General features: G+C 34.8%; 1 protein-coding gene and 1 non-coding gene across 2 annotated transcripts in view; both read left to right on the forward strand.

Moving 5' to 3' along the window:
* Positions 1–17484, forward strand: part of SEPTIN7 (septin 7) — a gene marked incomplete at its 5' end in the record, with an annotated part of 53334 nt that overhangs the window by 27646 nt on the left and 8204 nt on the right. The window contains 5 exons of the mRNA XM_054571310.1: positions 4989–5106; positions 7433–7525; positions 8635–8731; positions 10252–10303; positions 12264–12389. Of these exons, the coding sequence (XP_054427285.1) occupies positions 4989–5106; positions 7433–7525; positions 8635–8731; positions 10252–10303; positions 12264–12389 (486 nt within the window). The remainder of the gene's footprint in view (positions 1–4988; positions 5107–7432; positions 7526–8634; positions 8732–10251; positions 10304–12263; positions 12390–17484) is intronic.
* Positions 9973–10103, forward strand: LOC129068945 (small nucleolar RNA SNORA30/SNORA37 family). Its single transcript, XR_008528969.1, has one exon. It is a non-coding gene; the product is annotated as a small nucleolar RNA SNORA30/SNORA37 family (small nucleolar RNA).

The raw sequence follows: 17484 nt of genomic DNA on the forward strand, positions 1-17484 counted from the left end.
GCATATTTTTTTGACTACTCTGTCACTAATTGGACCACTCAATAAGGAGAAACAGCCATAACAGTTATCTTAGATATATTCTAAAAAACCCCAAAGATATTATTTACAATAGATCTGCTAGAGAAAATTACAGAAAAACCTAATTACTGAAGTCTTCACCTGCCATTTCTCTCTTTGCTACATCTATTTGCATTCTGTTTCACCGTAGCCATCAAAGTCACATTGTTTAACTATCATATCATCAATACTAACCTTCTGCTTATCAGGGGTTAAGAACTAAATATCTAGACATTCATCTGGTGTGATTTTTCTGTTTGTTTTTAAGGCCAGCCTGCACTCCCTTTTTTGTTGTTTGTACTTCCTCTGTCATTTTGATTAGATATATGTGTCATTGGCAACTGCAGATGTTTGTAACTACTCTTTTTTAATCTTTTTCTTTGGGTAAATGACTCAACATAACTCAGTCACTTGGTTATTGTAACCCCACCATCTCATTGCCAAAAGGAACTGGATTGTTATACATTATCAGATTATATAATCCGACCCCCAGATTACAGTAGTATGTACCAGTTCCTTCATAAAAGTACCTTTCTTTTCTATTTCCTGCTTCTTTCCCCATCTTTTGCCTGTTACTGCTGTCATGGTTGAGCATTATCACTACATAAAGCCTTAATTATGTACTTTACCATTTTTTGCTCTCTCAGATTGTAGTGGTGCAAATGTTTCTTTTATTTCTAATATTTGTCTATAGTGAATAAAGCACAAAATTTAGCTCATCTCAAAAGGCTTTAAAAAAGTAATCTCAAAAATACAACACACACCCTGGCTTGTGTGGCTCAGTTGATTGTAACATCGTTCTGTAAACTGAAAGGTTGTGGGTTCAATCCTGGGTCAGGACACATGCCTAGGTTGTGGGTTTGATCCCCAGTCAGGATGTATGAGGAAGGTAAGCAGTCGATGTCTGTCTGTTTCTCTGTCTCTCTAAAAGTAATGGAAAAAATAATGTCCTTGGGTGAGGATTAAAAACAAAAAACAAAAAACACGCTGTATAGCCTTTTATGAGTTCTTGTTAGCTTCTTGCTGAATTTATATATATTTTTTAATAATTTTGGTTTAACTGGTTAGAGCTTATTCCTGGACACCAACAGGGTAATATCTTAATCTGCAGTTAAGTCAATAGAAATTGGTCAGTTTATATCCACTTTTACTATTTTAGGTCTTTTGGACTCTCTCCAAGATTTAGTAATTCTCATGAAATCACATTTCTTTTGTCCCCCAGGGGAAAGTATATTTCTTAAAATTGCATGGGAAATAAGATATTTTGAAGCAAAAATTTTTGATATGACTCAAATGATGTGTAGTGGCTTTGCGCCATTTATTGTTTGTCACAAGGAATGGGAGTTCAAAATTTTTATTTCCGATGTATAAAAATGTGCTTTTGAATAGTTTCTCAGCTTAACTATTTTTGGAAATGGACCAAAGTTTTGTCCATTTGCATGTGCTACTATGCATTAAGTGAAAGAATATAATACTGAATTTTATGTTGAGAGCTGCGAATCGCCTGCTCACTACAGACTGAAATTCCAGGCAGTCTGTAGATGAATCAGGGCCTTTCTATCTTTTGTGGGTATTCCCTGGATTTCTTTCTGAGTGAGACCCTGTTTGGGGAGTAACTATAACTGTTCTAGCCGTGTGTTTTCAGCGCCCCCATCTTCTCACCCTGCCAGGTGTTGTCACGGAGCACACAGGGTTAATTTATGGTCTCAGCTATTGTTTCCGTTTCTCTGTTCAGTGGTTGGTAATTGCTATTAAAATAAAAAATTGACTTGGAACTTGAATTTTAAAATGGTGTTTTTATCCTTTTGAATATTTATTGCCACTTAAAATGTCACTCAGTGAGCTTTATGTAAGGTTTTTTCCTTACATATATGTATTTAGTATAACTATTTTTCACTTGCCATTTATTTATTTATTATTTATTTGTTTATTTTGCTGTAGGCTTTGAGGTTAAATAGCCTTTTTTCTCCAATGTGGGTTTATCTTCTATAAATTCTTAGAGGACTTTCCATTGTTTAAAGGAAACATTTAAAAACTAAACTTATGGGAAAAAATGACCTGAAATAGAACTGAATGGACAGAGGAGAAATTTCAACCAGAAAATAATCTCCATGTGAACTAAAAGTGTTCTGTTGTTGACATTTTGTAAGCTCCTCAAATGTGAATGCTAATTTAAAAGGGCAAAAAGGTTTTATTGGGGCTTTTATAAAGGGTTTTACCTTTTTCTGAAGTTTAATTTTTAAACTGATTTAAATGCCCTTCAGCCCTGTTGTTTTATATTTAAAAAGTTGACTTTCCCAACTTGTCATGGTTAATTCTGAGTGTCTTTCTCTTTAAAAATTGCAATAATATAATAAACATTCAGAGAATATTGTTTTACTTTTAAGTGTGAAGTCTTATTACCTTGGATTTTGATTTTAATATTTTATATTAAATGCTCTTAAGATTTATTAAAATTTTAATTAACTGAATTCTTTTCTATCACTGGTTGAAATAGGTGATGGTGATAGTAGCTTTAATTTGTCATGAGAATAATCTGAAAAATGAACCATAAAAATTTACAAATCTAAGATTGGGCCATAGCTTTTGTATTTACTGTTGTATGAATGAGTAATGAAAGGAAGCAAAACTTAAATGTTTTTGACAGCAGATGGATAGGTTGTTTCACTTAGCATTAGTAGGTAAGAGTGCCTTTGCAGATAATAGCGTGTTATTCCAGTCATACTTTCTTTCCTCTGATGTTCCCTGTTCTCTGAATGCGAATATCAAATTCCAAAGGATTCAAGATAAGGAGAATTAGATAGCAGGTAGCTAACATTGCCCCCTCCCCTCTCCTCTGTCAGCATCACCACTACTAAGAGGTATAATATTATTTGTTAGTAAAAAGGAATACCTCATTAGTCTTTGGGCCCCAGTGTAATCTTATCTTTTCTTCTCTCTCTCTCTCTCATACACACATACACATACACACAGACTGTATTACTGTAAGAGAACCCTTACAAGGGCTTTCTCTTTATTTTAAACTATTAGTAAAATTTATAGCATAATTAGATTATTATTTTTCTCATGGTTTTATAAAAATTAAGGAATACCACTTCAGAATATTTTTATACAAAATATTTCCATTATCTTACTTTTGTAGAATATTAATTTTTAGTCTACAGTATATTCTAGATGTGAGGAATTTTTTTGGTTTTCATTTAGAGTTCTTCAAGGACATAAGGAAGTCACAGTAGTTTGCTTTTTTGATCAGTAAATATTTGAGCACCTTCTCAAATGTTGATGCTATACTAGGTGGTGGAGATACAGATGAATGAAACAAAACCCTTGCTCTTGAGGGTCTCATGGGAAAAAGGGGAAAATCTATGGTAGATTGTGTTGTGACTCCTTGGAAAGGTACCTACCTAGTTTTAAGTTAGAGATAGACTCCCAGATGAAATGAGATTTGTAGGTCAAGTCCTAAAGATGAATAGGAATTAGGCCAAGAAGAAGGGGGATGGGAATGAAGCATGCTTCAGGCCAGAGGTCAGAAGTTCAAAATAGCTGGCATATTGGAAGTGGGAGGTGGCAAAAGCTGTGAGGGAATGCTAAGAGATGAGGACAGCTGGAGAGTCTGCGTCTTCCCAGGCCTTCAGGCTAAGGAATCGGTAAGGTTTTTTATCAGGGAATGATTTGATCAGATTTGGATTTTATTTTCTTTTTATTTATTTCTTTATTAGTTATTTTTTAAAATTAAATGTATTGCGGTAATGTTAATAAGATTATAATAGGTTTCAAGTGTGCATTTCTATGATACATGATCTCTGTGTGCCCACCACTCAAAGTCAGATCATCTTCCAGATTTGAATTTTAGAAAGACTCTCCTGACTGCACTGTGCACAGGTTGAAGGGAAACCAGACAGATTTTTATAATCATCCATACCAAAGGTCGTGGTGGCCTGAACCAAAGTAACGGAAATGGAGATATGTACATATTTCTTTGTTGGGCGGGTCTTGGTGAATCTTTGAAAGTAAGAGTTAGAGAAGGGACAAATCTGGGGTTCAGCCCTGAGCAATTAAAGGATCATAGTGTCATTCACTGAAATAGAAACACAGAGGCAGGGTAGTTTGAGCTTCAGATGAGCTTCTGATTTTGAGGAGCCAAAATGGGATGTCCAAGTAGTATTTCTACTGGGTGAACAAAAGTCTGAAACACAAGAGCGAGATCTGGGTTCAGTGTGAAGGTTTGGAAGACACTGACCCATAGAGGATAATAGAAATTACTGTCGTTGATGGTAAGCACGCATAATGAACAATGAGAAGAGATGAAGGCCTAGTAGAGAACACCTCTTAAGGAACTAGCTAACAAAGGGGATCCTGCAAAGTACCCTAAGGGAGCAGCTTGTGAAAGAATAATACCAAATACTGCCTAACCAGTGTGTTAAAAAGCATGGCAAAGCCTGTGGTCTTTGTCAGTTAGGAGGAGGCAAGTCTTTGGTGACCTGCAAGTACAGTGTCGAAGTGGAGGCAGCAGCCATATTGTAATGGGGTAAGAGGTGGTGAAAAGATTGTCTCTTGAGCTTTTTCTCTTGGAATATAGTTGGTAGGAAGAACTGTATATGGGGTTCTTAAAAACAAAGATTTGTCAAATTCTGAGTAATAAATATAGAGGCAATTCTAGGAAAGCCTATTAGGAGCCTTTCAGGTGTTTCCGATTCGTCTTTAGGGTCAAAGCTCTGTGAACAGGACAGGAGCAAGTGAAGGCTCCTTGGCCACTGCTGTGCTTTTTGAAGCCTGTTCTCCCTGACCGTTGCTGTCCCAGCGCATCTTCACAGACTGTCTCTGATAGCCGAGTCAAGTCGTCCCAGTGTATTTGATTTAGCATTAGGGGCGTGAAGAATCTGCTTTGCCAAACTTACCATTTCAGTCATATTAAATATTGTATATTTCAGACTTAAACCATTGGATATTGAGTTTATGAAGCGTTTGCATGAAAAGGTGAACATCATCCCACTTATTGCCAAAGCAGACACACTCACGCCAGAGGAGTGCCAACAGTTTAAAAAACAGGTGGGCTGAATGAGCTTGAACTCTTGGGTTTCTCATACCATTCATGCAATTTGCAGTTTTTCTTATTTCCAATATAATGTTTACAGTGTACTTCTCTTGCTACTTTTCTGTACAGTTGAATATACCGTACTACAAGTAACTCTTGAAAATAATCTTCTGCCTTAGTTTTCTCCTCAGAGCTCTTATCTGTTATCATAGGGCCTTATCCTTTGTCACCTAAGGCTATTTTAGATGTTTCTGTATAGCCTTCACCAGCACCTTTCCCTACACCCTTCAGAATTATTTTCATGAACTGAATTTCTAATATTACTTTTTGAAAGGATATGATTATTTTATGACCCCCCCCCCCATTTTGTCATGGTGCTTTTCCAATAAAACAATCAAATTCCTTCTCCAATGGGTATATTTGTTTCAGTGTCTTGCTAGCACTGTTTGTCATTTTTATTTAAAAAAAATTTTTTTGGAATAAAGTGGTACCTAATCATGTCTTTAACATTTAATTTTCCATAAAAGCGGAACACTTTTTAAAGCATGGGTTTATTTTTTTCCTCATTGTTATATTTGGTTTGCTACATGTATTTTAAGAAATGCAGGGTCAGTCTCTGGAATTACTCCTAATTCAGTAATATTTTTTATTTTAGGCCAATGTTATATCTTTTTAAACTGCAGTTATTTTGTATAACATTTAAAAAAGTAGATCTTAGAGTTAATTATCTCTTATTTTCCTTGCAGTCCCCTTTGTAACAAGAAACTTTGTTTTTTCACCTTTTTCAATGTGAATTTTAGAATACCTTAAACATGTTACAAAAACAAAAACCTGTTGAAATTTGCTATGTAATGTGTTAAATCTGTTTAAAATTTTAGACTGTTTTAGTACATCATTTTTACTATACTTGGCATTTCCACCAGGAGTATATGTTTCTATTTATTCACTCCCATTTTTATTTTGTAATGTGCTATTTCTAACTTCAAATATTAATCATACACATTTCTCCCCTTCTATCTTGATTTTTATGTATCTTGATTTGAAACAGTACTAAGAACTTAACAAAAATGATTAGCAAGCAATGATATCTCCTTCCAAATTGGTTACATTGTAGTGGTTGTACAATTTTTTTTCACATGCTTAAAAATGTGGTTCTTAACCCAGGGTGCCTATCAAACTCATCTAGAGAACTTTTTCAAAATGAGTTATTGTATCATATCCTTAACCAGTTGGTTCTGTAGATTAAGATGGGGCTTTGGAGTTTGTTATTTTGATGATGCTCACTCAGGCCCTTTCAATATACAACTTCTGATTAAGAACCTCTGCTTTTAGAGCTAGCTCTTAGTGTTTCTTTTTTATTCTAGTTGTTCATTTGACACATTATTTAGTCTCATGGTTTTTTCTGTATACATACATACCACAGTTGTAAAACATGTGTGGTCCTGTTCTTTTTTCAGTGGCAGTTTTATTTCTACCTAACACATTTTGTTTAGGTTCCCTTTACCGCTTCTGGGGAACGCTTGCAGTGAGAATAGCGCTAAAATATCATACAGCAGGGAGCTAGTTCCAGGTCTGTCAGTTACTGGTTTGTTATGAGTTTGAATAGGGTAGGTAGTTAAACATTATTTGGATATTCATATCCTGTTTAGAATTTAGAGTATATGGATGAGATAATTTGAACTAGGTTATTTCTGATGTTAATGAGTTATTTTTCTTTTTTTGCATTCTCCTTGTTAATGCCTTATCTTAGCTTCTTAATTTCCAGGGCATATTTTCTCCATGTGCTTGCCTGATCTTGTATCTGTTGCCCCTTGATTTATGCATATGCACATGTTCATGCAGGGATATTTTCTGGTATTGTAAATGTGTTTCTCCTGAAGCCAATACTGTATTTAGTTTTAGTAACCATAGCAAAACTCTACTAAAAATTTTTGGTGAGTTTAAGCTCTGTTAATTCAGCTGAGTAAAATGGTGAGAGCCATATCTAGAGAAAGAATCTCAGTCCTTATAAATACAGGACCTAAAGCCATTATAGTAGAAATCAACTAGAGAAAGCCCTTTCGGGAATCTTACATGGTTTAGAATTCTCTTGGTATTATAAGCACATGACTTTAACACTTCTGAAGTAATTGAATTTTGGCAATGGTATTTCTATTTCAATTTTATAGCTTTTTTGAGACAGCGTAATACTTTGTTTTTAGATTATGATTTTTACATCATTGAAAAACAGTAAAGGACCTAAAGCTGAGGGCTCATGGGAACTTAAGCTGAGTATAATAAAAATAAAGCTAATGTACCACTATGTGTGGTTCTCTTCTGCTAATTTTCTCTTCTATTTAGATAATGAAAGAAATCCAAGAACATAAAATTAAAATATATGAATTTCCAGAGACAGATGATGAAGAAGAAAATAAGCTTGTTAAAAAAATAAAGGTAGGTTCATTCTCATACACATACTAAAATGTTTTGGGGACTTAAAAACACTGTAATATCCACCAGAAACACCAAAAATATCAGTGTTTTTAAGTCATTGGCTTACAGCATGAATTGGGAGATTATTCAGTGTTGACTTCAACTTTGCAATTAACTTTTTTGAGTGACTGTTATATGTAATAAGGCATTATGTGGAATAGAGAGATGAATAATATAATTCCAGTCTTTTTCATACGGTTTTCAAATGAACTATTTTCATATAATTTTTCCCTTTTGAAAAGAGAAGGGAGAGAAGGGAGAGAATTTATTCTTAAGCACTATTACACTTACTTAACCTTTGGTTGTAAGAGCTGCACAAAAATATGTTTTCTTTTGTTCTTCTGTAAAAACCAACCAAAAATCTATACCAACATAATTTTCTGTGTTTTTAATTTATACTGGTTTTCTGAGTTCCCTGGACCTAAAAATGATGTTTTTATTAATGGCATTATGTAAGCAAATAATTATCTTGGAATAATGAAATATTCATACCTTGCCAATAAAGAATTTCTGAGGTTTTATAAAATATCTATATATTTTACAAAAAATTCTTATATATTTCTGGGAGCTATAAGAATTTTGAAAGACTGTATTCTGATAGTCTGAATGAATACAAATCAGCCTCCCTTATCTGGGCTTCCAGTGGTAGATTTTAGCAAGTATAGTATTTCCTGCTTCCAGAGCTGTTAGGGTTGATTTATGATCAGGTAGGTGGACTAGTCACAAGGCTCATTTTTTTCCTCTGTCAGTATATATATTTTTTTACCTTTTTTAGTTTTTTCAGTATGGGATAGCTTTCTGGACCTGTTTTCTAGAAAATAATTTGATCAGTATATGCTTTAGTATTCTAAAATTTTCAGGGACAATATAATTTTATTCATTGTTTACATTGGTGAGAATACCATGTAGTGGCAATTTACTTAATAGTAATTGAATACCCTATAAAAGTGAATGTAGAGACTATCATCAAGTTGATTTTTTTGCTAATGTGCTGAGTAATGTAACTTTTTTATTCTTGAATTTGTGAGGACTACAGAGATGTATTTGAACAAGAATACTTTGTTTTATAGGACCGTTTACCTCTTGCTGTGGTAGGTAGTAATACTATCATTGAAGTTAACGGCAAAAGGGTCCGAGGAAGGCAGTATCCATGGGGTGTTGCTGAAGGTAAGGATTTCTTTAGTGAATGACTTTCTATACGAGCTCACTGTATTGATACATTCTAAAATTTCAAAGGTAGTTGTGAATTCAATTTCATTTAGTCTCATTTGCTCAGACATTCCAGTTTCTCAGATTCTGTGTCCCACTCAGTAAGGCAAGGATGTGGTAAATGCTAACACTGTAATACTTAAGGAGTCACTTGTCAGTGCCTCACCCTCCCACCTCAGCCCTATCGTTAGGTCTATTTCTGTTTTCTTATTTGAAAACATGCTTATAATGCAGGGGTTCTTATCTGGGCTCCAAAGGTTGCTTCTAAGGGATCTAATAAACTTTCTGATAGTGAAAACAATTTTGGAGACAGGGTGTCTTTTTTTATGAGTCTCAGGTGGGTCTGAGACATTCAAGAATGAGAACAACTTTCATAAGCTTAATTAAAGCATTCATGGTTTCCTCAGGATAAAAGGTACTATTTTTGGCATCAGATCTTTAGAGTAAAAAAAACAATCATTATTAAGAGATCCTCTACTAATTTCATAAGGGGTTTTAAACACCAGTAAAATTGTAGCCATAGCATCAAATCTCAGAAGTCTGCTGGCAATACAGATGTGTTTCCCAAGTTCGTGTTTATTATATTGGTTTAACCTCATAAAAAGACGAAAATCTTCTGTGTTACAGTAACTTGGAACGAAGATTAAGTCAGGATTGTTTTATCTACTTGTTATTACTCTGAAAAATTCCATAATTTTTAGAGTAAGGTTCCAAGTTACTGTCCTTATCAGTGACTGGCTTTACCAGTGTCACTGTATGCATTCCTACGTCCCTTATCCCCGGGTAGCCTTCAGTTCCTCAGCTGAGGTTTTGAACTTGTACAACCCTTAAAATCTGTGCGAAAGAATTTGCTTTGTATTTCTAGTTTTAGGGCTGCCCCCCCCCCAAAGATGTTCCTGTAAGTTTAATTTTGGTTAGTTAGCTTAAGAAGGTTTTTCTAAAGTGACTTCCCTCTTACCGTTGTTCCCCTCCCCCCAATAAACTTTTAAAACTCACTTATCATGGAATAAATGTATTCTCTACCAATAAAGAAAAAGATACGATCTCCCCTTTCAAAATCTCAAATTGTTCTTCTGAAGAGCTCATTTATTAGGTTTATATATTTGATCACTGAGGATTAAACTATAGAAAAGCAATATTGTATGCTTGCCTGGCATGTCCTTAAGTTAACTACTGTATTACAGTGTTAAACCTTAATGATAGCACTTTCACAGGTCCTCCCCTGGGCAGTGGGGCCAGGATTTGGTAGCTGGTGCTGAAAGAAAAAACCCTTGGTTGCATCCTTGCCCTGGGACTGTGCCAGTGGCAACTGTCACTCAATGGCACAGAGGAAAAATAAACCTTAATGAAAAACTAATCTAAGCTATTTTGGATATTCTCTTACTATCGTTCCCCCCGTTTGTTTCCTGTGAAATTTCCTTTGGAAAGCCTGGGGTTAGTGGAAATAATGTATTTGTTCTATTTTTCTTTTTTTGTAGTTGAAAATGGTGAACATTGTGATTTCACAATTCTAAGAAATATGTTGATAAGGTAAGTGTGAGCAGTGATGAAAATAATGAGCTTTTTTACCCTCTAAATAAAGTTGGAGTTGGAGAGATTAGTTTCTGCCTTTTAAAAATGTAGCTAATTTAAATCCTCTTCATTCTAGCACTGAAGTAAGTAAGCAAGCAGTGCACGGAGACAACTTGTGCTATTTCACCAGGGTTTTAAAGTCATTAGCAAAGATATAAAGTAACCTGTGTGGCTAGGGATATAGGGAAAATGTGTCTATCACTTTATTTTCTGTTGAGGTTTTAACACTGACAAGGGTATGGAAAGTAGAAAGGAAAAGACTTTTGCTCTTCTTTAATGTGAAAAGCTAGGGAAAAGGAGGAGGGAAGGCTAGGTTTTGAAGGCATGTTTCTCTAATGGTGAGATTATAGTTGAAGAGGATTTTATGGTGTCACCTATAACATATATTGGTACCAAAAGAATGAGTGACAACCAAGGAGAGATTGTCCTGACTCAAGGCTGAGAAGAGAGCTCCAGAGGCAGTGGAGCTCCCAAGTCTGGAGAATCTGTGACAAATTAGCAGGAGCTGTTTGTTCTCAGCCACTGGCTATGCCTGGGGTAAGGAGTTTCCTGACTTGGCTGAAGTGGAGAGGGGTCAAGCTTTAGGTATAACTGTGGTGGCCAGAGAGAGGATATATTCTTCAAGGAACAGAGTATAAAGAGAGAGGAGACATGTGGAAAACCCAGACTTAGAACTGGCCGGGGGGAGGTCAACTATCAGAGAACTGCATGGAAATGTGAGACAGTAGGAATTGAACCAGAGAGTAATTTAACATCGCATTCTGTTGACAAAGGGGAAAGTAATAGTAAATGCTTCCTGGATATAGGGAAGAGTAAAAACGGTACACCTTTATGTTTGTCTCCCAGAGGGAGTTTTATTAAAGTGGTGGAAACTGCAGATGGCAGGTACAGGAATGGATGGTGAGGAAAGGGAGGATCAAAGGATACACAGCTGCCACACCACATGTGTTCAGGGACCTGCTTTGTGCCAGGATCTCATGCAGCAGCTCAGGTTGTCTTTAGCATCTCGAATCAGTGAGGAACGATGAAACTGTCTTATGTATTGTACAGTTTATTTTTAATATATTATGGAAATGGCTATGTGCATTCATTTAACCAAGATACCACATTCACTGCACAGTTTGAATAAACAGAAAAATTTACTCTGACTTAAAATTCCCCCTGCCCTGGCTGGTGTGGCTCAGTGGATTGAGTGCCAATCTGTGAACCAAAGGGTGCCGATTTGATCCCCAGTCAGGGCACGTGCCTGGGTTGGGGGCCAGGTCCCTAGTTGGGGGCATGTGAGAGGCAACCACACATTGATGTTCCTTTCCCTCTCCTTCTCCCTCCCTGCCCATCTCCCTAAAAATAAATAAAATCTTTAAAAAAAATAAAAAATGAATAAAATTTGCCAGTTTGAATTCAACTTGATAAAGTGATCTAAAGCGTCCCTTGGAATTTATTACCTTAGTAAAAACTCAAATATTAATACTGCTAAAAGAAAATAATTTCTTTTGGTTTTATGAGCTTCAATAGAAGCTAACCTACTTTCCCTTCTCTAGTAAAATAAAATATGTACAGCAGATCCTTGAATAATGTCATTTTGTTCAGTGTTGTTTTATGATAATGTTGAGATGCCATAGGAACTTAACTCTTATTTATATCTATTAGGCTGTAGTAAAAATGGTTTTGTTATAGTTTATTTTGCTTAAAATCCCAGAACCTGTATCGTTGATGTTAAGTGAGGACTTGCTGTAGCATAAAGGTAATTACTCTTCTGGAGAAATGTCATCTTTAGCAACTGCTTTGGGAGGATTTATGGCTCTTAAATTCTCATTTAGAGCCTAAATTTCCATTGGTGTCAAGTTAGTGCATTGTATGTACCTGGCTTTGCTTTTTAATAGAAGCAAACTCTTGCTCTGTTCTTTATTTATGACAGAACTCATATGCAGGACTTGAAAGATGTCACTAATAATGTACACTATGAGAACTACCGGAGCAGAAAACTGGCCGCTGTGACTTACAATGGAGTTGATAACAACAAGAACAAAGGGCAGCTTACTAAGTAAGTATACATTATTTCCTTCAGAAAAGGTATCATTTATGTAGTTTATAATTATTTCATTTTCATCAAATTTCTCCTGGCTACTTAATAGAAAATTGGAATGTTATTCATTCACAACAGCAGAAATGTATATTCTTAGGCTTCGTTTTGGCAGGTACAATTTTTTACTGTTTAATTGTTAAAGGGAGTGTTTTATTACCTTGTTTTTAAAGAGAAAGAGAAATTCCCTTTCGGTCATTTGCAATCATCTTTATAATCTGTACACAACACATTTAATAGATCCCTAATTAGAAATCAAACAGCTCTTCTAGAAAATACTTTTTTTAAAGGAAGAAGAGAAGTTACTATCAAGATTTCATTAAATAAATAAAAGCCATTTTATTTGTAAGATAAACATCTCATTGTCTCCTGAAGCGCACTAAACACAGAGCTTCTACCTTTTCTTATGTCTTTTTAAAATAAACCTTTTTAAGATAGAGTTTTCACTAACATCATATTGATAAAACGGACAGGACCAAACAAAAGAAATATTTAGATGAATGTAGCCTTGTTCTCCTTACTACTTTCTCTGTTCCTGTTGTGTGTTTACGCTGAGTCAGTCAGTGAGCGGAGTTTGGATTTCTTCTGTTGGTGGAGTGGTGTGAGTGACTGCCGAGTGTGAGCCTCAGCCCGCCGGGTGGTGGCTTTCCTAGGGGCTGGGTGAAGGAGATGTGCGAGGACGCTGGTGGTAACAATGTCCGTGCCCTGTTTTTTCTTTACTTGGGATCGTTGAGGATCATAAGTGTTATGAAGACATTTTAACAATGTCTGTACATTTGTACCAAGTGTTACTACCATGAAAGGATAATCTGAAGGATCATCTGTATAAAAAATGAGAAAGGCAAGTTCTCAGAGTAGCAGTACTGTGTTTTATAGTGGCCAACATCCCTCAGAATGGAAAAGAAAATGTTTATGTCTCCACATGGCCTTCACATTTCAGGAGAAAGCACACAAAGCGTGAAGAGTCTTTGGCAGTCACAAGCCGCTCTCTTCCGTGTCTGATATTAGACCTGCCTCTGTGTTTATTTTCTTCCATATTTTCCTGATTATTTTTGGGTTATAGACCCTAATTTCTTACTTAACTTTGAATTTCTTCTTATGGCAATAGCAAGCTTATTTGAGGAACTTCAGTGATCAATACCTAGGTTTTCTGGTTTCAAGGATCTTGTGAGAGTGATTTTTAAAAAGGTAATTTCTAGGTTTAATAATTAGCAAGTAATTCTTATTCAGTAGATGGGGGATGGGCCTGAGGATTTGTATTTTTAATAAACACCCAGGTGGTTCTGACATAGGGGATTAGTAATCCGTGCTTTGCAAAATATTGACTTTTGGGAAAAATTGATTTGGTTATTTTTTTAACAGTATTTTAATATTTAAAATACAAGATCTATTTGAGGTAAGGTTCAGCTCATGAGAAAAAAAACTTTATTTTTTTAAGCAATGTTTGCATCAGATTTATCACAAAATGTAAGGATCCATCATAATAAATATTGCCAATAAGATCTTCATTTTAATTTTTTAAGTATATTCTTAAAAGGCCAGTCAATTCTTTACATTTTTATTTTACTGTATTTTCAACTGCAGTTGACATTTAATATTATATTAGTTTCAAGTGTACAGCGTAATAGACAATTATATAAATTACAAAGTGATCCAATCCTAATCCATTTTAAGTGCATTTCACTAGCTTAAGCACTTTTTAACTTTTACGAAATACACAAGTAAATCCACTGATAATTTTGTATGTTAAAGGGAAATGTACTATCAGTACATATTTTTCATTAAATGTATGCACTTAATGTTTATTTTTCTTATTTTAAACATTTATTTATTATAAATAAGGAATTATTTGTTTTTATATTTCAAATATAAAGCTTTTAAAGTAGTGCTTGGATATTTCTGCTGTTGGTTGCAAGCAAAGTATAATTCAGAGAAAAATAGTAAAACTTACAGTGTTGCTAAAAACTCTTCTGCATATACAGAATTGTAGTGCAGATCACTTGAGTTAAACTGTAACCCAGACGAAAACATAAAAAGTAGGCCTCTATTGGAAATGTATTTCTTAATGAGATGACTCATGTCCAAACTGTACCTGTGAAAATAATAAAGTCGCACTGCTAAGAAGCGAATTGCCCTAGGAGTTAGTATATTATTCTATGTTAATAGTAAGTAGAGAAACAAATATTTTTAAAGGTTGAACAAACTGGGGAATGATTGTCATAATAGATATTGATTGATATGCTATGTTAAATTGGGTTTTTATTACTTTATTGCATAATACATACTAAATCTGAAAGAAGTCTGTTGGAACTTTTATCCATGGGCTGTAGCTTATATTGTTTTGAAAATTAGCAATTTTAGAAAACATTCCATTTGACTTTTTTAAAACAGATTTTCTTTATGTTTAGAGAGGTTAAGGGAGGGAGAAAAAGAGGAAGAGAAACATCAATGTGTGGTTGCCTCTCACGCACCCCTTGTTGGGGACTTGGCCTGCAACCCAGGCATGTGCCCTGACTGGGAATTGAACCAGCCCCTTTGGTTCACAGTCCAGTGCTCAATCCGCTGAGCCACACCAGCCAGGGCTCCAGTTAACTTTTTTTTTTTTTAAAGTCACTACCAGCAACTTACAGTGCTTTTGCTAATGTAAGGTGCTTTTCTTTATAGCTGAAGACCCATCCATGAATAACTGAAAGAAATGACTAATACCTAAATATGTGAAGTAAGCAAATGTGAGGTTAGGCTTCTTATTGATGTTCTGTATGTATTACCTTCATGGGACTCCTCCCTCCATAACAATGCATCCTTTGATGATGGTGGTAGGCAGCTTGGAGTGGAAGAGATTAAGTCATGAAACAGAAATTGCCAGTTATCCAGCTGCTTCCCTCTACTGTGTTTTTGAACTCAAAGCATCCCAACATGGACCTAGATACCATATTGCTAAAACCCAACACTATACTTTATCATTAATAGAAACATGTTTACTATCAGGAGATACAACCTATGGGTTTACATTGTATACATGTTTCAATTAATCATTGAGAGAGACTTTGGTCACTTGAGGATTTCACACCTCCAGGTACACCTGGGACAATGTAGCTTAGGTAAGGGAGAATAAGTCTTTCTTTTGTAGGGTGAGAGATGGACTGTCTGTAACCTAGAAACTTTCAGGCCCATCCCTTTAGGCAAGACCGTATGAAAGTTGAGGATCTGGAAATTGATTTCACTTAAAATTGCAGAAGTTGAAGTAACTCTTGGAAGGTTTCATATAGAGACCTCAGTTTGAAAACCACTGAATTAGACAATTGCTTTGGTCCTTTTTTTAAAAAATGAGGTCATTTTGATCATTTTATTACCTTGTATGCCCTCTTAAGTAATATCTGCAGGCAGTTTGAGAAAAGAAAAAAATTGATATAGTCATTTATTCATCTGATTATTGATAGACCTGTTTTTTTATTGCCCTTACACAAAATATATACATATACTTTTGACCCTTGAACAATGGAAGGGCTAGGAGTGCTGATTCCTGTACTCGAGTCAAAGGTCCATGTATAAATTTTGACTCCCCCAAAGCTTAAGTAATCCCTTAATGTCTACATCGGAGTTTCCAGCCTCCCTCCACCCCAATATCAAAATCTGCAGGTGCTCAAGTCTCATACAAAATGGTGTAGGTAATGCATACAGGCAGCCACTTGCCTCTGTAGACTCCCAACCAGGGATCGAAAACAATTCAGGTATTTACTGGGGGGAAATCCATGTAGAAATTCAAAACCATGTTGTTCAAGGATCAACTGCACATACATATGAATCTATTCAAAATTTATAATTATACTAACCTTTGTATGGCACTGTACACTCCATAGAGTGCTAATCACACGTTGGTTTTAGAATATAAGCTAACTTTTTTAATATTAGATGTTGAGTAGTAAAATAAATTGATTAATATTTAATTTTGTGAGTCAGTTTACTGTAGATGGGACTGTAGAGTGTACTGAACCATGGATTAAAAAGAAAAATATTTAGTCTTTATGTCTGAAAGTATTTTTTTCTGTTATGTGAGTGACCCTGGAGCAATTATAGTTTGGAAGGACTTACAACAAGATTTATACATCACATGCACACCTTAAACTTACACAATATTTTTTATGTCAGTTGTATCTTAATAAAGCTGAGGGGAAATCCAGCTGTTAGACTTTTGTGGTTAAAATCTGAAAAATTGATGAGCTTGTCTAATCAAATACTAATTTCTCTCAAGTTATATTATATCCTTTCTTTTTATAAAAAAGATAAAACTTCACGCCTTTTTATTTCTTTGGTTGAGTTGTTTTAAATTTCTCTGACAAGTTTAGGTTAATAAGCTTTAGTGTATCCGAGTGTGAAGAAGAGTTCCCCATTAAAAAGCAGGCAGGTAATGTAATTTAAATATTCTATATGTGACCATTTTTAAAATATAATAGTAATATATCAATTCATTTGGTCAGGAGTTGTATTTTTACAAAGCCCAAAACTTAAAATGTCACAAATGTGAAATATTACAAATTTCTTTTGAAAGTACACATACGCATATTTAAATAGGTTTAGAAATTTGAACAGACTGTAAGAAAATAATTGCACAGCATGTTTAGTTTGATGATTTGGTATAATTAACAATTTTGGAAAAGAAAGGAAATAGCATTAACAAATTTTGCCATAAACTTTTGTTTTAGGGAACATGCTTTATTTAATTGTAAAACTCATTACTTGCCTTTAATTGCTGCTTTTTGGTGTGGTTTACTTTAAGTATGCCAGTTCTCTATATTTTTTGTTTTTTTAGATATGACACAATTGAAGGCATGTAAGTGGCTATTTGTTTTTTCAAAGACATAAGTTTAGCATGTAGGGATTTTAAATATTTAAATTTTGAATTTAAAAGCAAATTTCAAAACATTGTATCCTGTTTCTCTGCGATAAAAGTATCCTATTTTCCCCAGAGTAATTTAATAATTTAGATGACAGTGTTTACTCTTTGTAAACTGGTAGCCTTTTCACGTGCAAATATTACTATGAATTCTTTGAATTT

The sequence above is a fragment of the Pteronotus mesoamericanus genome, unplaced genomic scaffold (genome assembly GCF_021234165.1).
Source record: "Pteronotus mesoamericanus isolate MK-2021 breed Mesoamerican mustached bat unplaced genomic scaffold, CSHL_Meso_final contig_220, whole genome shotgun sequence".
Taxonomy (NCBI): domain Eukaryota; kingdom Metazoa; phylum Chordata; class Mammalia; order Chiroptera; family Mormoopidae; genus Pteronotus; species Pteronotus mesoamericanus.